At 23.7% G+C, this 25,062-nt stretch overlaps 3 protein-coding genes across 3 annotated transcripts; all 3 read left to right on the forward strand.

Moving 5' to 3' along the window:
• The first annotated feature begins 639 nt into the window (after window positions 1–639).
• LOC107997219 (synaptic vesicle glycoprotein 2B-like) lies at window positions 640–12,448 on the forward strand. The gene is made up of 11 exons (XM_017055660.3): window positions 640–1,818; window positions 3,367–3,423; window positions 5,180–5,341; window positions 6,873–7,035; window positions 7,700–7,821; window positions 8,238–8,476; window positions 9,100–9,320; window positions 9,595–9,812; window positions 10,191–10,350; window positions 11,245–11,372; window positions 11,968–12,448. The coding sequence occupies exons 1-11, from the start codon at window positions 1,815–1,817 to the stop codon at window positions 12,021–12,023; spliced, it is 1,530 nt and encodes a 509-aa protein (XP_016911149.1). The 5' UTR covers window positions 640–1,814; the 3' UTR covers window positions 12,024–12,448.
• A 136-nt stretch (window positions 12,449–12,584) lies between these two features.
• On the forward strand, window positions 12,585–14,574 carry LOC107996509 (ubiquitin thioesterase Otu1). Its single transcript, XM_017054591.3, has 3 exons — window positions 12,585–13,608; window positions 13,678–13,994; window positions 14,081–14,574. Exons 1-3 carry the CDS (start codon window positions 13,212–13,214, stop codon window positions 14,297–14,299), a joined length of 933 nt encoding a protein of 310 aa, XP_016910080.1. The 5' UTR covers window positions 12,585–13,211; the 3' UTR covers window positions 14,300–14,574.
• Window positions 14,575–15,999: 1,425 nt separating this feature from the next.
• LOC107996977 (protein Lilipod) lies at window positions 16,000–24,959 on the forward strand. The gene is given in 10 exon segments (XM_017055310.3): window positions 16,000–16,497; window positions 20,795–21,059; window positions 21,216–21,319; window positions 21,406–21,532; window positions 21,620–21,688; window positions 21,802–21,931; window positions 22,007–22,355; window positions 22,466–22,697; window positions 22,802–22,929; window positions 22,932–24,959. Coding segments are annotated over 10 exon segments (1,590 nt in total). The 5' UTR covers window positions 16,000–16,437; the 3' UTR covers window positions 23,058–24,959.
• The last annotated feature ends 103 nt before the right edge of the window (window positions 24,960–25,062 follow it).

A 25,062-nucleotide genomic window follows, 5' to 3' on the forward strand; every position in this document is an offset into this window, starting at 1 on the left:
TAATTCAATCAACATTGTTTCAATAAATTGGATAAAATTTTAAAATTGTACAATGTTTCACGAGAACAAACAATTCTAGTAATATCTTTGTCATCAAAATGAGTCACGATAATGTTTCGTATAAAAAAATTAATTCCAACTAAAAGAAAAAAAAAAAACAAAACGATAGTTTTGTGAAATTTGAGAAAATTCTTGAGAAATATTATATATAGCAAGTTGATATAACGGAGAAACTGTTTTCAGTTTCGGATAAATGTGTCGTTGATATCGGTGCATAATGAAATAAGCATCGGTAAACCAGCGTATTTTAATCAAAGTAATCTAAAGCAATTAGAAATCCCGTGATACCTGCTGTTTTAACTGCGTTATCGAGTTTAGATCGTATCGTGACAGGGCCAATTGCAAAACACATCTTAACACGTACGATTTACTCACACTTGTACCATACCTGCATAAAGCCTCTATCTACAGGACAGGAATTTGTAATAATGTCTTTCCTCTTTTCTTTTTTCTTTTTTAATATCCAAAGTGTTTATTTTAAAACCAACTATGGAGAAAGAAACGAAAAATTCAATTATTCGTTAGAAATTTGGATAAGAATAAATTTAAAATGATCCTCGTTTTAAAAAGTAATTTTTTTCTTTTTTTTTGTAATTTTTTAAAACACCCATCATAATTGTTTAAAATTTTATTTTCGAATCAAAATGTATTTATCATCAAACGTGTAAAATAATTAAGAGGCATTGAGGAAAATTTAAATATTAACACGTAATAATAAAGATAACAATAATAACATGGACTAGTTTTTCTTCAGTTTTGCTCGTTTCCAGGCCATTCGATATTTTGTGCATTAAAAAAAAAGATTTGGCAAGGAGAAGATAAATACGATCGATACTCTTATAAATAACAATATACAAAAAAGAATTCTATGCAAGATCAACAAATTTCCGCTTATTACTTCTAAGCAAAATTTTAATCGTGTCTCATCCTCAATTTTATCTACGCACATCTACATCCTTTTTGAATCTCTCGTAAATGCACAAAAATACAACACATCGCACAAAACAATGAATAATAATATCTGATCTGATTGTCCGCTATAATCAGGCAGGTAAGAAAGAAAGAGGGAGACATATCTTATCTACAGCTAGGAGAACAACCAACCACCGAAAAGAGAGGAGATATATGTCGAGGCGACGATCAATTTTTTAATCAGTCGCTCTCTTCTCTTAGGAGCATCGTGTTTCACTTGACCAATTCTTTTAGAAAGAAAAAAAAGTGACATCGAACGTTATTATTATTATTATTATCATTATTATTATTATTCCAGATACGATTCACCGACCGGAATAATAGAATTGTCGTCGAGGAAGAAATTAACTTTGAAAGGAAGAGAATCTCAAAAAAAAAAAAAAAGAAAGAAAGAAAGAAAAAATCTTACCAGCTAAAATTCAAGGAATCTAATTCGATTAAGCTCGACGTAATCGAACGAGATATCGTCTCGTAATCGAGCGAAGAAGAGGGTGAAGAAGAAGAAGAAGAAGAAAGGAACAAGGATCCCTCGGTGGAAAATCATCGTCGATATTCGCTCGGGCGATAAAGACGGCGATCGAATACCACCGAGTGTTCACCAATGAACGTAGCGTACGGTGGTTGCAGACGAGGACAAAACCGTGGAACACGCACGAGGAACAGACAGTGCTGCGTTTTGGCGACCGGGGTCCTCCAGATTCCCGGATCCTCACCACCGATACTACCTGATTTCATCACCTCTCGAGAGACCGACGTAGATCTTCACAACGTAATCGTTAATCATGGGTAGGTTTCGAGGTCGTGTTCATTATAGGACTTGGATATGATGATGACGATACATGTTAATGATCGTTAATGACGTTTAGTTGGAGGAATCGATTGTGGAGAAATGCGAAGTATAGAAAAATAAATTGGTTGAGGCTTGTTTGTTAAGTTATTTAAACGAGATGCAGCTAGAATAGATTCTTTGCTTCATCCAGTGAGAACTTGGATCGTTTCTAAGTTGATAAATAAGATTTGAATGATATTTTCGTACAGAGTTTTGGATTCGTATCGATTCAATTTATTTATTATTTTTGAAATTTCTTGACATTTTTCTAGTTGCAACGATATGTCCATTGATTTCTTAAAAAATTTTTTAATAAAATCTTTTTAATAATTATTGTTAATTATTTATACAATATTTTTAGAAATTCTATTATGTTAATTAGTAATATTAACGTAATAATTTATATTATTTTTTAATTGATTAATATATATTCACAATATGCTATTTTCTTATTATTGGTAGTGTCATTATCACTGTTTTGTTACTGATATCATCATTATTGATGAATATCTTGATTATATTATTAATATAAAATTATTCATTCCTTTGCATATACATATATGCATACGATACCAAAAGATGAATTGTTTTTGAACTTTATGTAGGTTTAAAATTATGATATTTTTATGATAAGAACATTTAAAATAGTCAGATTTATAAAACAACAAAAGGTATTTGTTTTTTTTATTTAACAATTTCGAATTAGGTTAAATTAGGTTAAATCTCCATGTGTATGCATACAATTTTTCTTTCTTACAAATAATATAAATAACATTACACAAATAGATACCAACAATAAATAAAAGTTATACAAATGATTAAGTAAATGAATATTAACGTTGGCAGAAAATATCATTTTTCTAGTTTTATTCAGTATAAAGTAATTTTTTAAATTTAAATTTTTCAAGCATTTCTTTTTATCCTATTGAAATATCATTGCGATATAATAATAAAAAATTTTAATTCAATGTGCAATAATAACAATTATAATTTGTATAAATATATTAATAACACATAGAATCATTGAAACAATTTTTCAATTTTTCAACAAATTAATAGATGGTAGACAAGTATATTATATTATCGTAATTTTAATATTATGACAATTTTAATATTGACATATCTTATTATTTCATCTATCGGAATCATTAATAATTCATCATCATCAAAAAATAATAATTCTCCACAATTTATCTCTATGATCTTTTCAATCGAAAAATTCCATGAACAAATAATCACATTACAAAATAATTCATAATTATCGTATCATCGTACACTAATAATTTACATCATCTACCAAATTTAATAATATTATTAATAACAAAAATATCGCACGATATCGATTATTCAATTAATCGTTTAACGCCAAAAATTCTATTTATTCATCGATAATAATAAAACTGATACATTAATATATCATCTCTCTTTTTAAAAATAGGAAAAAAAAAAGAAAAGAGGAAGATCGATATTTCAATGATGCTAATAAATCTTATTCTCTTCAACAGGGCTCGACTTCTTGGCAGACGGAGGTGCCGATTTCGAGCATGCAATCACCGTAACAGGTAAATTTATAATTTTTTTAACTGATTAAATAGAAGATACGAGATATTCGATTTATCCAGGAAGTTGTCGGAAATTTTATCGGGATAAAAAAAAAGAAAAGAAAAGAAAATTGATTGAAATATCGTTGATCGATCACGTTTACAAAAATAATTCTGTTTACATGATTTCTTCGACAATTTTTCTATTTTGGAATACCGATTGATCATCGTCGTATCGTATGATTTGTGAGAAGAGATTTTTATCTTGATTTCGAATTTAATTCAATGTAAATTAATTAAGAATGTATTACATTTATTTCTATATTTTTATTCAATTTTTTATTTCAATTCAATATATTTTATTATATTAAATTAATTAAATTAATTTTATTTTTTAATTTAATACCTGAAAATTTTTTATTATTTTTTTATATGTTTCAAAGTTTTATATTAAATTCTTACATTACTTCGTTATATTTTCAAATATTTTTTTCTTTCTTTTATAATTGATTTAAAAAATTTAAATATTCTCGACAAAATTAACATTGTTATTCCTCGTTAAAATAATCATCATTAGAAATATGATTAGCGCTATATTGATATTTTATATTTATTCAATCTTTTTATTTTTATCGTATTTTGATTATACTTCAATTATAATCATCTAGAATATTAAAGGAAAGATTCGAACTATTTTTTTAATCCAATAAAAGTTCAGACAAATGGAATTTTACTGGGCACACTGATTTCAATCAAGTTCAAAGTTTTTCTCCTTTAAAATTAGTTTAGTCATGATAACAATTCGTATGAAATTGTACGAATATTTGAATAATAAGATCATAAAACACGAATCATAGATATAGAACACTGAAGATCAAGAACAGTGTTTTATTTACAATGCTTTCTTATCGAGTACAAAATTCGCATATTTTATTCGGATATCGCTGACTCACTCCACGATTACGTATTTAATTTTGATTTAACTATCTTACCATAACTACGATCAATATTAATTATTTTTATTAATTTATTAATAAATTTTTAATTATTTAAATTATTAATTTTATTAATTTTTAATTAGAACAGGAAGGAAAATATTTCTGTCAATTAAAAAAATTGGAAATTAATGCATTTAATGTCAATAATATCTAATTTGAAAGTCATGAAAGAAAATTTCAAAGGTTCAAAATTTTGAATTAATCAAAAATTACATTTGTACATTTAAAAAAAAATATACTTCGATTAAATCGATTGGAAATAAATGGAAAAATTTATAAAATTCTATAATGATCTTAGAAAAATAAATACTTTAATCGATTAAAATTATCGAATTCAAAATTATCATATATTGATCAAATTGGATAGGAATCTTTTAAAAAGCTTTATCACTGAACCTGATGCCAAAAAAATCTAATCTCCATCTAAATTTAGAAAGTCTGCCAACTATTTCAATCCAGACAAATATATAAACATAATTTTAAAATTATTCGAGGAAAAAAATTGTAAATTTGTCGAGACAGGGGGAGCAAACAACACGATTTTATCTTTTCTACGCGATGAATGCAATTCGTTTGTGATGGAATAAAAAAAAAAAAATTTGCAGCGAATAATTGTTGACTCTCGAAAAAGATTTGACAAAGGCTTACAACGTGAATCAAACATCAAATAATTTCTTAATTACTAGTACTTATAAATCTTTTCTCTCTTATTTACTTCGAAATGATTCTTGAGAAGATCGAGTTAAATATTTAACGAATCGTATTTTTCTCACGTCAAGGATTCGGCAAATTTCATTATATGCTGTTGACAATCTGCGGATTAATTTACATGGACACCGCCATCGGAGTCACGATACTCTCCTTCGTGTTACCGGCAGCGCAATGCGACTTGGAAATGGATTCCACCGCGAAAGGGTGGTTAACGGCATCGCCAATGTTAGGTGAGTATTCATTGTTGAATTGGAGGCACTAACTTGTGGAAAAAGTAACTAGTTAAAAATTTTAGAATAATTTTTAGAATAAAATAAAAGTTACTTAAATGACTTTATTTAAAATGCTTGAATAAAAAATTGTATTTGTATTAATTAATTGCTATATTCTACTAATCTACTATATTCTATAATCTTAGAAAAATATTTGTCAGTTATTTGCAGTTATTCAAATGCTTTGAATAATAAATTATTGAAATAATTTATTGAAGAAATTTTATTCTAAATTTTAACTATTAAAATTTTGTTCATTTCTTGGTTGAAAGATGTTTATATAAGATGTTTGAAATGGGAACATCGATTTACTGGATCGATTTTTTTGAGCTAATTTCAAACAATATTTTCTTTTGTAAAAACTCTCGGCACGGCTTTGTTAACGAGTTATTAATAAAAAATATCAATCACGAAGTGCGTAGATTAGTGGCGCCATAACAGTAGTGATGGGTATGTGCCGCCGACCGAACTTAAACAAACAAATCATGATGTATCATCGAGTAACGCCAGGTCAGATTTATGACAAGATCGATCATGATATTGTTATTTTAGAGATAATCTATTTTTCGGAATTTTTACCTACCTGAATCCCGAATGACCAATTAATTAACGGTAATTATAATTTCAGAGTCATGAATCACTTTCTAAGATTCAATAGTGCTATAAATTTTAGATTTGGTGAAATGTTTTGTTGATAATAATCTTCATTAAATAAAGTTGAAAATTTATAGGATCAATTTTCACATATATTAGAACTTTGTTTTTTTCCTCTTGATTTAATGTTATTTCTTATTTCACTTAATTATCGAATTTCAGCCAATTCAGCTCACTTTTGATATTTGACTCGTAGATATTAAATATATTTATAAAAAATTAAAATAATCAGATTTGAAAAGAAAATAAAATTTTCTAAAAATTTTACTTTATATTTAGAATAATTTTTTAACTTTTCTGAAAAATTCAAATGTCCAATTTCGATTTTAAAGATCTTTTAATCGATTTTGTCAAGAGAATTAGAAATTTAAATATAATGATTAATTTAAAATTAAATAATTAAAAAAAAATCTTTTAACATAGATAGTTTTTTAATTTTTTTCTATATATATTTTTTTTTAAAAAAGATGTTTTATTATTTAAAATAAAATATTCAAATCGTTGATTAGATCTAATGTGACAATAATGAGTCATTAAAAGGAAAGGTCTCTTCGTGAATAAAAGTGTCTGACTCATGTTACATTTTTCTACTTGAATCTTTATCGCTGATGTTTCGCATGTCGAAAACATATTGTTTAATGAAGAAATACAAATATGAAACTTTTATTAATAAATCATTGGATTTTTTAAAAAAACTGAATACTTAAAAGAGTGAAAATAGCAATACAATTTTGAAAAACTAATACTTTTAAACGCATTAAAAATTTCTGAAAGTTTGAAAATTTATATTTTTTCATTATTATTGTTATTTATTTCATTATTTATTTGTTTACAGGGATGGTAGTTGGTTCTTATATATGGGGATGCCTGGCTGATATCAAAGGAAGAAAAGTCGTATTAATCGCCACTTTATTAATGGACGGCATTGTAGGTGTCGTTTCCTCTTTTGTCCAATATTTTTGGATTTTCCTAGTGTTCCGTTTCTTTAACGGGTTTGCGTAAGTATTATGATTAAATATTTTCCTCTGTATTCTTTTATTTTCTCTTTATTATTTTTTACATTCATATACTTAGTGATAAAAACTTTTCACAAAAATTATAAATTATGTATTATTATCAACAATTATCAAAAATTTTTTAATAAAACTTTTCTAAATATGTAGAGCAATAATGAATTATATATATGAAACAATTTCTTTTTTTGTCAGTTTAAAGGATAATTAAATGAAAATCAAATAAATTTAATTTAAAGTTTTTTGCTTTTTTTGATTAGATGATTATATATATAAAAGATTCAGATTTTTAATGTTTTATTACTCTATTAAAAAAAGTATTCTCCAGTAAATTTTATTCGAAATATGAAAAAATATTAAAACTTTAAAACTTTTATTAATATTAAAACTTTAAAGAAAAAAATTATTTTATATATAATTTATTATGTTATATATAAATATAAATTTTCATCAATTTCAAAGACTAGAGTTTTCGGATTATTATTAGGGATCATTAAAAATTTTCTTGTAAGATAGAAAACTTGCCATTGATTATATAATATCATATATATCATATAATGTATAATATATTATCTTTATTTTTTATTTTACTTCAGATCTTTTTTATTTTTCTTTTCGTTTTATTTCTATTTTTATTTTATACATACAGCGTTACGGGAGCTATGGGAATTTGTTTTCCGTATTTAGGGGAGTTTCAGCCGACAAAGTATCGCGAAAAATGTCTTTGTTGGATGGAAATGTTCTGGACAGTAGGTGTCATACTATTACCATGTAAGTTTTATTATTTTACGATTTAATATAAAATATTTACTTAATGAATTTACATTTTCATATTTATGATAAAATTATAAAAGAAAAATTTTAAATTCTCGATTGATACTTTGATATTTGTCAAGATGTGATATTGAAATTATCAGAATGCTACTTTCTTGCGATATTAAAATAATAATAATAACATATATTAAAAAAATATATATTCAATAAAATAATCATAATATAATATCGAAATAAAATGAAATTAATTTTTTGCATTAGTAACAATATTCAAATTATAGTAAATTATAAAAAAATATTAAAGATTTAATATTTTATTATAAGATACAATTATAAGACATGATTAAAACGTCGTACGCTTTCTCATATTCAATTCAATTAATTAATTTATTTATTTATTTTCGTCTATCCAGTGATCGCATGGCTGATTATACCGATGAACTTCATGTACCTTACGGATACGTTTTACTTTAAGTCATGGAATCTCTTCGTAGCGCTGTGCGCTCTACCCTCGTTGATGTTAGGCCTGTGGCTGTTCGCATTCCCGGAGAGTCCGAAATTTCTTCTCGAATGCGGTGAAACTGACGCAGCACTCGAAGTATTTAAATGGATCTATTCGCAGAACACTGGGGAGGATCCTGACTCTTATCCGGTAATTTAAAATTCATATTCCATATATATATATATTCAGGGTATTAATACATTCATGGAATAGGTTTGAAGAGTCAAGTTTAGAGATTTATAACAAAAATTGGTATATAAAAATGTTGGTTGTAAGATTTATTAAAGTAATTTATATTAGATGAAGAGAGATAGAAATAAAGTGCAAGAATCACTGTCTTTTTTATTTCGTCTAACATAAAATTCAATTAGTTATAAATAATTTAATAAATAAGTCTTAATCGATATTTTTGCACATTTTTGTATTTGTTTCAATCTTTAGAATCAACTTTTCAAAAATATTCTATAAGAATGAATATGAATGATTCAGAATAATAATCATGTAATTTCTTATTATTAATTTTTTAAAAATCGTGATTAATATAATTATTTATTATAGTAATTTATATAAAAATAATTTATTATTATTTTATAAAAATATAATCTTATTATTGATAAATTTTAGTAATGAAAAGTAGTAAAAGTATATGTTAATAAATATCATTAGAGATACACTACTATTTTTAATACATATATTAACATCCTGTATTGTATAATTTAAAAAATAATCATATATCTCGATCATACGTTTTTATTTTTTATTTTTTTCTTCAGGTAAAATCGTTGCAAGAGAAAAACAAAGACAAAAACATGAGATCGTTGAAACTACACAAAAGAAAGGATTTAAAAGTTCTTTTGAAAGAAGTAAAAGATCTAACAACTGCTCTCTGCAAGAAACCGTATCTTAAAAATACACTACTCGCTTGTGGCATTCAGTTTGGCCTCACCAGTAGTTATTATACCCTCATGGTTTGGTTCCCAGAATTATTCACTAGGTACATCATGTTTATATGTAATATCTTTCTCAAAAGAAAAAAAACAAAAAAAAAGAAAATTGAAAATAAAAAGTACTATAAATATTTCTTAAGATATTTCACAATTATTACTTAAAAAAAGTATACATTAAAAAAAATACATTGTATTTTGATAAGAGAAAATTGAATTTTCTCTTGAAAATAAAATTTATTTAATATCAATTTAAATATTAATTTTTCTTTGAATAAGAAAAAATTATTAAAAATAATTAATAATTTTGTTTGATAATTATAGATTTGAACAATTTGAACACGAAAATCCAAATAAAACCACATCGGTCTGTATAGTATCTGCTTTATCCAATAATGGAACTCAAATCGACGCTTATGGATGTGATACCATAATAGCGCCTTCCGTTTATCTTCATACCGTTTACATAGGACTTGCCTGTATTCCTGGTTCCATTATTTTACCGATTTTTGTGCACAAACTTGGCGCCAAATTCTTTTTGAGTATGTATATCATAATATATATAAACATAATATACAATTCTTTAAATTATATACATGCACATTCGATGAATATTATTATAATAAATCATTTTTTTCTAAACTTTTTATGATCGAGTACAATTTTAAAATGACTTTTTTTCGAACAATACATTACATAACCTAAAAGTAAATATTTGAAAATCAATGAATTTTTTCAGAACTTTTATCAAAATGTAAATAAAAAGATACATCAAATGTGAAAACATGAAAAATTCTAATGTGTTATTTGATAGACAAAAAAAATAAATAAAAATTAAGAATAAAAAAGAGAATCATTGCAAAATTAATGTTATACTAATATTTTAATTTATATAAATTAACTGTATATGTAAATTTCAGTTATGTCACTCTTAGTTTCCGGAGCAGTAACGATTGCCTTCTATTATGTCGTTAATTCGACACAAAATTTGATATTATCCTGCGTATTCGAAGCTCTGACATCTCTCGGTATCTCACTGGTTTATTGCGTAATCGTCGACATGTTCCCGACGAATCTCAGGTAAGCAAATCACTCAGAATATCGTCTGATTTATTTATTAGGGAAACAAGCAAATACCACCGTCAAAAAGATTTACAACCATTTCTGTAACTAATTATTTGATGACAACCGAGGACAAAACAATGGTATAACAGTAAACGACGTATTTGTACGAATTTTAATCTTATAATTTCATAGTTTATCTAATTGCATCGTTACGTCAGTTTGTTACGATGCATAAAATAAGATACCAATAATTAATATTATTATACCATCGAATAGATTGTAAAATGGAAAAAATTTATTTCATAAAAAATTGCGTCTGTTATGATAAGATGGATATAATCAATAATTTAAAAAAAATGAGAAAAAATTATTTCTATATTTGATAATATCGCAGATTGAAATTAATATCGATCGTACGTTTACATAAGAAAATTGTATACATACATGCGTAGTTTCATATACTACTGAAATTCTTCATAAAAAAGACAAATCGAAAATGAAGAATAAAATTTTAAAAATATATCAAGTATACTATATTTCATTTACAATTTTTTCTCAATCAATTTACATTTTCATATATAATTTTTAACATTATAGATTTTTGTTTGACATTTTTTCGATTATTTTTTCTTCCATTTAAATTTTATTTTATAAAAATTTTAAATAAATTTTAATTTTTAAAAAATTCAAAAAATTAAAATATTTATTGCATTATGATAAAATAACGAAATTTTATTTAAACAAATTTTATTCTTTATATTAAAATTATTTCTTTATAAAAAATCATAACCTCTTCGATAATACATGTATGTATACATACAGATCATATACGTATATTTATATTTGAAGAAGTAGTTTATTTTTATTTCATCAATGTTTCTTTCAGAAAATAAATTATTTAATTTTTAGAGTAATGGCTGCGGCTTTATCTCTCACCATGGGTCGATTAGGCGCACTAGTCGGTAATTTAGTGTTCGGCTACTTAATTGACTTAGCCTGTGTGATTCCTATAGTTTTATTCGCAGCATTTTTATTCGGTAAGTTATTTAAATATTAAGAATTCTTATTAAAAAAAAAAAAAATATTAAAATATTAATATATTTATTATTAAATAATTATTAAATTATTTGTGCTAAATATTAAATTGCATATATTTTATACACACACACACACACATACACATATATTAAATATAGTACTGTATATTATAACATATATATTATAAATATATTATAAATATATATGTATAATATATATGTACTATAGCATAATATATATATATTATATACATTATATAATATATGTTAATATCCAAAATTTAGATATCGAAAATTTGCAAATAGCCAGTCATCAATTTTTATTAATTTAAATAAGATTATATGATTTATAATAAGATCTGATTGCAAATAGAAAAAACTATTAGTAATCGATACAATAGTTGGTAAATCACATTAATAGTTTTCTTTTAATATATATACATTATATACATTATATATATATATACATTATAAATGAATATCATTAATGTTATGGATTAGTAAATTTTTAATGAAAAAAAGAATTATTATTTTAAAATATTTTTTATATCAATATTAAACATATCAATTGATTTGTTAATATTTCTTTTTTCAGTATGTGGATTTATGTCTTTCTTGTTGCCGAAAACAGGAAAAGAAACTCTCGAGTAATTGAAGTACAACTCATCTCCTGAGGAAAATTGAGTGATAAAAATATTTCCAGAAGTGGAAGAACAATCATACGCATTGACAAAAATTGTCTTAGCGTTTGAATTACATTTTTACAAAAACTAACAATGTATTTATTACGATAATAATGATCGAAGGAAATATTTCGATTTCTACGGATGTTTCAATTCTTATAAGATTATGAAAGATATTCAACAAAAAAAGTATATTTTTATTTTAACAGCATGTAGATTCATGTAAATATGTAATATTTATTTTATGAATGTTTTACATACCATTTTAAAGAAGATTAAATAATATGATCATAAAATAAATAAGATAATATATAGACGCGACTAAATTTTAAATTGCGCGCCATAAGTATTTGATAAAATACTTTATTTATAAATATATGTCAAAAAACACTATTTAATCTTTGTAATCCTTATATATTTATTTAAAAATACCTACATTCCTAAACTTAAACCTATTAACATGATTTTAAAACATATATAATTTTGAGGTTAAAGTTATTAATTTCGAAGTTAAAGTTATTAATCGCAACATTATACGAAAAATGCTATTAATAAATTTTTTCCTACAAATTTAATATGAAATTTATCATGTAGTATAATAATGTAAAAAATTTTTTAAAAAAAAGACCATAAAAAAGAAAAAAATTTTAAAATTGAATTTTAAATCCAAACTAAAATAATATATTTAATACTATATTTTGTGGACATTTATTAAATTGTATTATTTAATTAATTAATATAGTAATATAGTAATTTTAATCATAAAACTAGAAATGAATGTTCACATTGATAACATAACCTATCCTGTATTGCTGAATATCTAGATTATAAGTTAAAGAAAGATGAAACATGGCAACGTAACGGCAAGAAAATATCTAAAAGCACTCATTATAACCAACAAGCGAAAACGTTCGGTAGTGAAAATTACGACATTTGGTTGTGTTAAGTGCAACGATGAATCGCAAAAGATAGTCGATATTGATGAAAAAAAGACATATATGTATATTGCAAATGATCGACACCGTGTTCCGTCCAATGATATAATCTTCCTTGAAGTCAAGGAAAATCTTGTGGCGCTGTTTCAACAGCTGATCAACTGGCACAATCTCCAAGCAAAATTCTTGTTTCCAGTTAGCTAGGTGATTCGCGATAAACGATGGCTGAATATGTATTGAGAGTTAAAACGAAATCAGGTCAAAAAGTCGTGAATGGGTTGCTTCCGCAGGATAAACTTGGCAAATTACGATCAAAACTTGTTGAAATAACAGGAATACCAGCAGAAGCACTTCATGTTCTTGGTGGTTTTCCACCGAGGCCAATTAATCTGAATGACGAAACGAATTCGCTTGAAGTGTCCGGCATCATTTCAGGAGATACCTTGATTGTTGAAGAAAAATCGCCACTTTATAATGGGAAACAGAAATCAGAAGAAATCGGACGAACACATATCATTGACGAGAAAAATTTCACGAATACACCTGGTGTATTAATGAAGAAGGTCGTACCTGCAGATAATTCTTGCTTGTTTACCAGCGTTGGCTATGTACTCAATGGTATATAATATAAATTGTATAAATATATTCATATCAGAAATTGCAATATATTTATAAGTATATTTTCAGGTAAAGTGGATCCTAGCTGTTCAAATTTTATGAGAGAGATTATAGCAAATGCAGTAGCATCTGATCCTGAAGAGTATTCAGAAGCTTTTTTGGGCCAACCAAATCCTGAATATTGTAAATGGATTTTAAAACCAGAATCATGGGGTGGAGCTATAGAATTGTCAATATTATCTAAATTTTATGGATTAGAGATAGCAGTAATTGATAGTATCAATGCTATAATTAATAGATTTGGAGAAGATCAACATTATCCTCAAAGAGTTTTTCTAATATTTGATGGAATTCATTATGATCCTTTATATTTAGAACCACTTGATGTGAGTAAAATTTTTTATATATTCTTACAATATGATATAAAATGTAATATAATTTTTTTCTTTTATTACATTTTTTCTACTCATAGGGTAGCAGCATTCAAACAATTTTTCCTACTGAAGATGAGAAAATATTATTTGAAGCAGCTGAACTTGCAAAAGAAGTAAAATCTAGTCGTCAATTCACAGACATTCAAAAGTTTATGTTAATATGCAATGATTGTAAAATCAGATTAAATGGTCATATGGAGGCTCGGCAACATGCCAAGGAAACAGGTCATATGAATTTTGGAGAAGTAGCTGTGTAATAACTAAATTAATTCTTCAATAATAATCAATCATTTTTGAGTGGACTGCTATTGAGAATCCTACTAAATTCAAGTCTCAAGCAGAATTTTCTACCTAAACGAGGCTTGTAAGCAGATCAGCTATTTAATATTGATACTTTGTTATTAATATAAGATGTATGCAGTGCACTATGAGGATTGTTTAGATATGTAATTTACACAGATTTTTAATTTTGTCTAAAGATTGATATTTCTAAACATCAAAATTTATATAATAACCTTTATCACAATATAAACAGTTGTAACTTATTATACCCAAACACATTTTATCCCCAATAAGTATATTTTTATGTTTATTTTATTGGAAGATTTATTTGAATTTTAAATTAAAATGAAATTCTACATATTTTATTTTAATTTGAGCAAATTGAATTATGTGTTTTAACATTAAAAAAATTATTTATTTTTACATGAACAATATTAATTTTTATATGAAAAAATAGAATATTTTCGGAAATTTATTAATAAAAACAATATGTTAAATATATTTTTGGTAAAATTAAGAGTCTGTGATACTTGATTAAATTTGCCTAAACGGAATTCATTGCCTTATTGGCAGTAAATGTGTTCCATATCATAAACATATATATATATATATAATATATAATATATATATAATATATATATATATAATATGTATATATATATATATATATATATATATATATATATATATATATATTAAAAATAATAAATAAATCATAAAGTTAATTATAAAGCGAAATAAAGTTTCAATTAGTTTTGTTTTCAATGGCAAATCACTTTAGTACTGTTAATAGTGAATTTTATATGATATATTTGATATAATTTAAATTACTGCTCTCAGGAGAAAAAAATGAATCACTGTTAATACTGAATAATATTACATTTTTATTAATAAAGATATTACTGATTGAAAAACTACAAAATGCCATTTCAAAAAATTTGATCTCTATTGCAATAGTTAATTTATAATTTAAATATGCATGTAATACAAAAAATAAAAATGTATACTTATAACAACTATTAAACTTATATATGTATATATATATATATATATATATATATACACATAATATTAGGATATTATAATTATTTTGTTATTACGATTTTTACGTGCATTGTAAAAATATAAGAATTTCGATAAAGAGAAAAAATGAAATTTAATTTTTGTAATATTTATATACGATATTTTTTAGATAATTCCAGCACAACTTTGATTTTTATATAAATAATATAGTTTACTATATCACCATATTATATTATTAAATATAATCTACTATGAATCGATTAGATTCAAGTTTGCAACTATTTATCATTCAGGAAAATTCATAATAAACTTGCAAGTTTATATTTATACAGCACATATTTTATAAGTCATATCGTTTTGAAAAATCAAATAAATCAGCTATTTACATTTCGCTAATAATTACTAATTTTTTTACGAAATTTTGATGAAATTTTTTCATCTTCAAATATTAAAAAATTATAGATATTTAAAATAATCACCTCTTAAAATTATTTCTAAAAAATTATTTGAAGAAATTTCTTCAAATTAAAAATAATTCGAAATAAATTACCTAATTTCATAATCTAAAAATGAACAAATGTAAAATTTCATGAATTAAAAAGATTATAAATAAATTACTTTTGAAATAAACTGAATAAAAAAAACGAAGATCCACATCGTGTTAAATTTGAATCTTAACGAATGAAAAGTGGAGGGAAATATTAAATCGTGTAAGTTTCATTTTCATCTCACAGAGCGCGTAAGTGACCCGAACATATATAGATGGCGGGTTGTCATTAAAACAGAAACGATGCACCATATTTAGTAGCCTACTAGCCATAGTGAAAAATTGTTGATTGTATCTTTTAGTTTTATATGAATATAAAAACTAATAAGAGGGGAAATGTGATCCATTTTATAGAGTAATGGCAACAATAGCTTCTTGTTCTTAGTTACGAAAAGCAGAAGTTTTTGTCTCAAAGTGAGACATCGGATGTCAGTCGTGAAAATCTGGGCATGTTGTGTGAAAAGATTATTGATATAAAAAAATGTCACTGATGTCGTCAACAATACGTTCAATCCAAAGAAATTTATTGACAAATAGGTGAAGATGGAAGATGAAGCTGATCTTAGAGAGCAATTATTTCACAACACAGTACGGGAGAATATTGTGAGTAAAAAATAAAATATTTTTAATCATAGTAAACTTTTTTTATTATTTATTAGTTTATATTGAGGGTTCTTGAAATTTCTTGCGACGTTCCTGCAATAAGCAATCGCCACGTTTTCCTTACATTTTCTCGCAATTAAATTCAATATTTTTACGATCAATCTTTTAAATCACGAACATGTTCTTGACATTGAAAGTTAGAAATAATGTAATTCTAGCACCTAACCTTTTATCTATTCAACTAAATAAAATTTCATTTTTAATATTAGCATATATTTTAATAATATAAAAAATTAATAAATAAAACATAATTAATATTATAATGTAAAATATAATTTCATATTTATATATTCATATTATATTTCATATTTTATTTATAATTTTATATTTATATTTTATGAAATTAATTTTTTATTAAGTTTGTAAAAACGAAAATAACATTAATTATTTACATATATTATTGCCAATTTTATATTGGCAAACAGAATTATTATGAATAATAAATATAATATATGAATATAATGAAGAATATATTTACGTAAATTTATTAATGAAATAAATATGTAAATTATTTTAATTACTTAATTAGTAAAATTAATTAATATCATTAAAAAATTAAAAAATTATAAATATATTTATAAAAGATTTTATCATCTTTTAAATATTGTGTTATAATAGTATATATAATAATTCTTAATTTAATCTTTGTTTAACATATTTAATTGAATAATTAACAGAATAATTATCATTCGAAATTCAAAAGAATATTGTTAGAAATAGTTTTTGCAATATATTTTCTCAACACTTTCCAAAGTCGTTGACCACATATTATTTTTTACTCTGACCGGTTTTTCCTTCTACCTTGACTGGTTATAAAAAGCGGTTTCTGATCAATTGTGCAGCTTCTTCAATTATTTCTTCACACACAACAATCATATTTACTTTTTTGAATAAAATTACATTTTCTTATGAAATAATCGATACTTTCTATTTGTTGTATTATCATTATGAACAGTCTATATGTATATTCGAAATATTTTTTAAAGAAATTATTATTATAATCGAATGCTATTTTTTTTCTTTTTGATTGGCAAATATTAACAAAGAGATTCATTTTAATACCAATTTCAAATTCTATAGAATTCTATAGAATTCTTATAGATTAAAGAGCTAGTGACAAAGTTCTCTGTGTAGAAAAGCTAAAAATATGTTCGGTCAAAGACACGTGTGTTGCCATTTTAAAACGCTATAATTTTATATTTTTCATTCGTTTAATTATATTATTCTATTTATTTAATGTAACTATGTTTTAATTTCATTAAAAATTATATCTAGCGGCATATTTCACAACATTAAAAATTATATTATGTATTAATTCTATAATTCTTTATTACTCTTTATTATTAATATTATATTATAAAATTTTTTACTTAAAAGATTATGATTATTATTAAATAATATAAAGCAAAATTACGGTTATCAAGCACGCAAATAAAATTATATATCTGAACTATTACTATTCTCAGCATTCAAATAAACTCTGCCAACTAAAGAATCATTAAATATATGTTAATCAAAATTAATGTTGTAAGATGATTGTACTAGCATATTTTTTACTTATATTAAATATTATTATTTTTTTTTCTTTTTTGTTTCATTTTTTAATACATTTATTAGTGAAACATTAAATATTTTAAGTTGTTTGTGGTTGTCAATTTTTTATTTTTTATATAGTAAATAAACTATATTTAAAAATATAAAATTATATTTAATTTCGGATAAATAAGTGATTTTAAAATAACTTTCTTTAATCTTATTTATCATTAGACATGTAGCAAATGTGTGTACATATGATGTACATGTGTGTATGTGTGTGCGTGTGTGTGTGCGCGCGCGCGTGTGAAAACAGAAAAGATTAAAATAAATTTTGATATAAAAGCATATAAAAAAATGTTTATTTTTAGAAAGAATTAATATATAATCTGAGATATTAGTTATTCTTTTTTCTTACTTTCTTTTAAATGAACATAATGATGATTATAATTATTTTAATATATGATTATTAAAATATGTATTAAATTATTATATAAATATTATATATATACAATAATTAAATGAATAATAATTTTAATCAATAATTTTAGCGAAATATAATATAAAATAGTTACTATAAAAGACACAAACTTCTAATTATATTTTTATTAATTGAAAATTTCGAAAAAAATACAAAATTAGAATTTATTGCAATTTGTTTTTAAAAATAAGTTTTTTTATTGAAATGATATTGTCAATAATATTTATTAATATAATTATAATGTTAATTAATAAATAAATTCGGGTCAATAATAAACTGATTTATTATATGTTCATATAATAAGTATATATTTATTACAAGTATATAAGTATATAATATATTATTTGTTATAATTATTATTAATAATATATATTATTATTAATAAATATTAATAATATTTGTATTATTATTATTAGAATAGCATTAAATTTTATAGAATAGGATTTAATTTCAGTATTTTTAGTGAAATCAATAACTGATAAGATATTGATATTGAATTGATGTTAATAAGTAAGAACTTTATTGATTCGATATCACTTCTACAATAGCCTGATATATTTCTATAATGTTTTGATATCATTTAAAAGGAAATACTATCCACTTATTATGTGACATGTCAGGAAAAAAGAAACGAATGGAAATTTGATGCTTATGTACTCAATAATCAAGACATATGAAAGAGTAATTGTAGCTATATATTTTTTAAGTTAATAACTGTTCATAATTTTTGAAATAATTAATTTCTATTTTAAAATATATTTGCAATAAAATTATTACAAATATAGTTTTGTTAAATATTTAAATTTAGAATAAGAACTGATAATTCTTATATTTATATTTATATAAGTTATTTATTTATAATTATTTATAGTTATATTTTAATTTAGAAGAATATTTAAATATAAAATAGTTTAACAAAAAATGTCAAATTCAATTCCGAATTGAATTCCTAGTTTTATTGATCCATAGATTTTTCTTTCAAAATTCTAATTATAATTTACAAATATTTGATTTATATATGTCTTACGTAATTATAAAGACTAAAGAATCTTTTTCTTTAATAAATATAAGTAATAAGTAGTATAAAATAGTAAAATTTAACCTAATATTGACGTCATTAAACTTATTTAACGTATTATATACATTATTTCGTTACACTTGTAAAGCTGCAACTAATCTTCGATTCCCGATATTTATTTTTAACTTCACAATTTTTACGAGTGATTTTGATGGCTTTCTTTTCCATACGCATTTAAAATATTTAAAATATTTTATCAAATTTTGCATTGAGTATTACATTGTACTATTGTATATTATACTATTAGTATAATTTTATTTAATAAGTATTGCTTTTAATAAAAATAAATTTATTAATAATAGTATACTGTCTCAATATACAACTGTAAATGGATGCAATATCCAAAGTAATATCGCAAATGTAATTTTATAATGTTGAAGGTCATTCATTTTCATATTATTTACGCACTTGCAGTTATATATCAATTTGTTTTCATTTTTTTTTCTTTTTTTTTTTTTCTCTTTTTTTCTTTAGCACATATGCATTTATAATGTGCATCATAGTGATTGCTATTGTAAAATAGACTTTTATAGACTTAAAATGAAATATATAATATTTTCTATCATCCTAAATATTATAATGATTTTGCAATCTATTGCAGAAAAATTAATTTTAAATAATTGAAATATAATTTAAAATTTTATTGTAATCTTATTTTTTCCATTTTTTCATTTATTTTTTTCTCGTTTGTTTTTAAATATAGAAAATAAAGAAAAAAAAATATAAATGTACATGATAATAATGAAATAGTTGAATGGAAAGATTATAATGTTATAAAATTCAAAAATAATTCAGAAATATTTATTCAATGTGAATAACATTACTAATTTTTTCACAAACATTTCTATTACACGAATCAAATCATAATGCAATCGATTGTAGTTCTTAAATAAAACGTATCGCACGTTTCTATGGTCGTTACCAAAGTGATTCGGTACTAGAAAATTGATTTATGTTGTTATTCCACATGAGTTGCGCTTAAACGCAATATTTAATCAAAATATGCATCAAAGTTAACAATATTTATTTTGTTTTTTAATGATTAAATAAAATTAAAAAAATATCGGGAAAAGTAATTAAATTGAAGAATTATCATAATTATGAAAGCATAAAAATATAAAGAAATATATTTTATATCATTACAGATATTCCTCCTTCTGTTCCTGATTCTCTATGTTTCAAGCTACGCCTTAATTGCGAAGTTTCGACGAAGAGACCGTGAAGATTATTTTTCCGTGGATGAAGATGAAGCAACGGTTTACAGAATCAGTCTTTGGTTATGTACCGTTGCTCTGGCGGTTTCTGTTGGAGCAACCTTGCTGCTTCCGGTTTCGATTGCAAGCAACGAAGTGTTGATATTATATCCGAACAGTTATTATGTTAAGTGGCTCAATAGCTCACTTATACAAGGTATAAATGCATGAGTCATTTATAAAAAAATTTATCTATTATTGTATTATAATTTTTGAAAAGAGATAATAAGAAATCTTTAATTTTTTTTTAAATATTATAATAGAAATCATTTAAAAATATATAAAAATATAATTATAACTTTTTAACAATTAGGTCTATGGAATCATGTATTCCTCTTTTCAAATTTATCTCTCTTCGTATTTTTACCGTTTGCATATTTATTCACTGAATCAGAAGGATTTATTGGATATAGAAAGGTAAAATCAATAAAGTGATAAAAAACTAATAAAATTGATAAATTTATAGATTAAGTTTTTCAGAAAAAATTAATTCTTAATTGCAGGGTTTAATGGCTAGAGTTTATGAAACTGTGACAGTTCTTTGTTTATTGGGAACACTTGTATTAGGAATGACATATGTTTTATCAGCACTAATAGATTATCAGAAATCTAGCCTACACACATTGCTCAGTATGATATATAAAGAATATATAATTTTTTAAAAATAAATGTGTAAAAATTATAATTATAATAAAATTATAATATAATATTTTCTAGATTTATGGAGTTACTATTTGCCTTTTCTTTACTCTTGCGTTTCTTTTGTTGGAGTTGTTATGTTATTGCGTAAGTTTAATAATTAAATCGTAAAAAATTATTATAATATAAATTTATTAAAAATATAAAAAAACATCCATATTTCGTTAAAATAATAATAAAATCATAATTTATTCTTGCAGTATGTACACCAATGGGATTTGTACAATTATTCGGAGTAGTTGGCTCATTTCTCGTAAAACCACAGTTCCTAAAAAATTTAGATGAAGAATTCTCTGCATATAGATTAGAGGAAGATTGTATTCGTAGAAGGTCAACTATTTATTATTATTTTCGTAATCTTTAAATTTTAAATTCATTATTTTATAAAAATTATTGCATGTACAGATTACAACATGCGAAAGCGACGGGGAAATCATATGTTTCGCCAGTGCCTATGTCGATATTAACTTGTGGTTTAATATTCGAAGATGATGAATTTCTTAAAGCAAATCCAAACTTAATGTGCTTAAGAAATGGTGCTCTCCAGAATGGATTAACTCAATATTTGAAAAATATTCAGAAACGAAGGAATATTTTGGATCAGCAAAGGCGAACGTGGTGGGTTCGACGAACTTTGCTATATCCTTTGGCCATGTTAGTATTATTTATGCTTTCCACTGCCACAGCTTTGTTAGCAGTTCAAAACACATTAGAATTGCTGATTGGTATTAAAGCATTACCTTTGAGTACAAGGGTTAGTATACAAATTATTACATATTAATTACTACATATTAAATAAGAAAGGAATGAAATTTTTATTTTGAATTGCATAATCAAACAATAATATGTTTAATGAATTCTTAGCAATTCACTCTAGGTATCAGCTCATTATCGAAATTAGGTCCTATTGGAGCCGCAATTGAAGTGGCAGTAATTTTGTATCTAGCTGCTACGAGCGCAATAGGTTTGTACACACTTCCTGGTGTTAAACGCGTTCGACCTCGACTTCATTCCACACCTCTTATTCACCTTATTGCAAATTGTGCTCTTCTTCTTGTATTGAGTTCAGCGTTACCATTGTTGTCTAGAATATTAGGTAATTCTATTTTTTAATAATTTGAAATGAATTCAAATAAATAAATTTATCATTAATTTTATAATAATTTTATAAATAATGCATTTTTGGGTTATTTATTTCAGGTATGACGAACTTTGATTTGCTCGGCGATTTTGGTCGTATTGAATGGCTTGGTAATTTCAAATTAGTACTATTTTATAATTTAATTTTTGCTACGGCAGCGATTAGTTGTCTAGTAAGGAAATTTACTATTATTATAAATTTATGGCGACTGTTCGCAAAGAAATTTATGCCAGATTAAGGAGTAGTTTAATAGGAATTTTTAAGAATGACGGTAAGAAAAATTGTATAGGAATATGTCCTACGAAAGAAGATTAGACTGACTTCCGTTGTAAAGAGAGAATAAAAATTAATATTCTACGTTAAATAAAAAAATGGAACTTAAAAATGTGAATTTTTGTATTCGCATAATGTTAATAATATAGATGTGTACAACAATATGTGTGTGCGAGAGAGAAAATATATCTAAAACTGTTTGGAATTCCGCATTTGTAAAATATTTTAATTTTGATAGCACTTGATATTCATAAAATGTATTCAAATTTATTTAAGCAAAATTCAATTATATATGTTAAATATGTTATCATATGTATAGTCCGTCCAGAGATGAATAATTATAAATTATTGTGTCAATCGGCAATACCAATTAAAACTGTGGTTACACTAGATGCGAATTTTTTATAAATTAATAAACAATTCGCTTATTCGCTTGCAGTATAACCATCTATAAGAATACTATTTAATTGTTTGTTTTTGTCTATTACGATTGTAGATATTATGCCTATTCCTATGTCAATGCCTATGATTTTTAAATTCGATATATAATTTTCAATTATAGGCAATAAAATTTTAAATTATAAGCAATAAAAATTATTGATTAGCTTTTATAAATGTATATTATAATTTAATAATTTATAATTTAGAATATATTTGCTTTCTAATTTATTATTACGAAATTATTGATTAATTTGAATAAACTTTAACATTTTAGATAAAAATTATTGTCAACTATTTAAAATCTTATAGTAATATGCATTTTCTTGCATATATCTTAACTTGCTTGTTCCAGTTTTCAGAATATTTATAGTTTTTTTCATTTATGAATGTTTTTACTGATTTTATAAACACATTCTCTGAACAGACCATACATAACATTTTGTGCGTGTATATTGTGCGTATATGTATATGTGTGTATGTGTACAATCATTTAATCACAATTAATTATTTATTATACAATCACTATTTTAATAATTATTTACTCAAAATATACATACCAATCTTGTATAAGAAACTTTACTTAGTATATGAACTCAAAATAAAGACAACGCAATATTGTGATAAAGACACATATGTAGAAGTGTCTACGAAATAAAAGAATTCTCAATATAGAATTTTTTACTCTATTATTATTAGAAATGAAAAACAAATGTTAAAATTTCTTTTTTTAAATAGTGATTGTTGTTTAAATATAAATATTAAATACATTAATTAAGTATAAATTAATGTTTAGATTACATTTTTAGAAATTTCAATGATGAATTTTCATTCTTTAGAAAAGGATGTATAGGCCCTCAAATATGCCTAATTTAATTCTTCAATCAAATAATATAAAAAAAAAATGTAAAAAATTATATTGTACTGTATTGTATAATAGTTTTAATTTAATAATTGCGTTTGAATGCATTTTATCGATCAAGTAATTTTTATGAAAAATCATAAGTTTGTTAAAAGTTTTTTAAATGTAAATACACTTATAACAAACATAATATGCATTTTAAAATGCACACAGACTGCATCTATGATAACATTTAAATTTTAAAATGTTATCATTTTGACTGACTTATTTTGTTAATTCATTACTGAAATCTAGTGCTTTAAAATTATTTATTTAGCTTAAAAAATTCTTTTTGTTTCTTAATTGCGTTTAATATTTGATAAGCAATGAAATAATATCTTACCCAAATATACTATGTGATATGTATCTTGTCAAAGAGACAATATGATGTTAAGAAAAAGAAAACAGTAAAAATATACTCATTAACTAATTATTAACATATTTAATCAGAATAGTATCTCAGGATATAAAATATTGTTTAATACTTGTTAACATATGTATATTTCCACATATGTGTGGATTTGTTTATAAGATTTGAATTCTCTATTGGGAATTCTTTGTACGCATAAGTAGATTCGTAAATAAAAAATAATAATTTTACAACATACAGATGTAAAAAAATATTTACTATTACTTTTACTTTTAAACAACAAAAAAATAAAATTTAAAGTTTTATTTTAATATATTATATATTATATATATATATAT

Source organism: Apis cerana, linkage group LG8 (genome assembly GCF_029169275.1).
Source record: "Apis cerana isolate GH-2021 linkage group LG8, AcerK_1.0, whole genome shotgun sequence".
NCBI lineage: Eukaryota > Metazoa > Arthropoda > Insecta > Hymenoptera > Apidae > Apis > Apis cerana.

Coding starts and splice junctions, on each gene's coding strand:
- LOC107996509 (XM_017054591.3), top strand. CDS start 13,212: ATGGCTGAATATGTATTGAGAGTTAAAACGAAATCAGGTCAAAAAGTC. Junction 13,609..13,677: donor CGTTGGCTATGTACTCAATG/GTATATAATATA, acceptor GTATATTTTCAG/GTAAAGTGGATCCTAGCTGT. Junction 13,995..14,080: donor TATATTTAGAACCACTTGAT/GTGAGTAAAATT, acceptor TTCTACTCATAG/GGTAGCAGCATTCAAACAAT.
- LOC107997219 (XM_017055660.3), top strand. Junction 7,822..8,237: donor AGGTGTCATACTATTACCAT/GTAAGTTTTATT, acceptor TCGTCTATCCAG/TGATCGCATGGCTGATTATA. Junction 9,813..10,190: donor TGGCGCCAAATTCTTTTTGA/GTATGTATATCA, acceptor TGTAAATTTCAG/TTATGTCACTCTTAGTTTCC.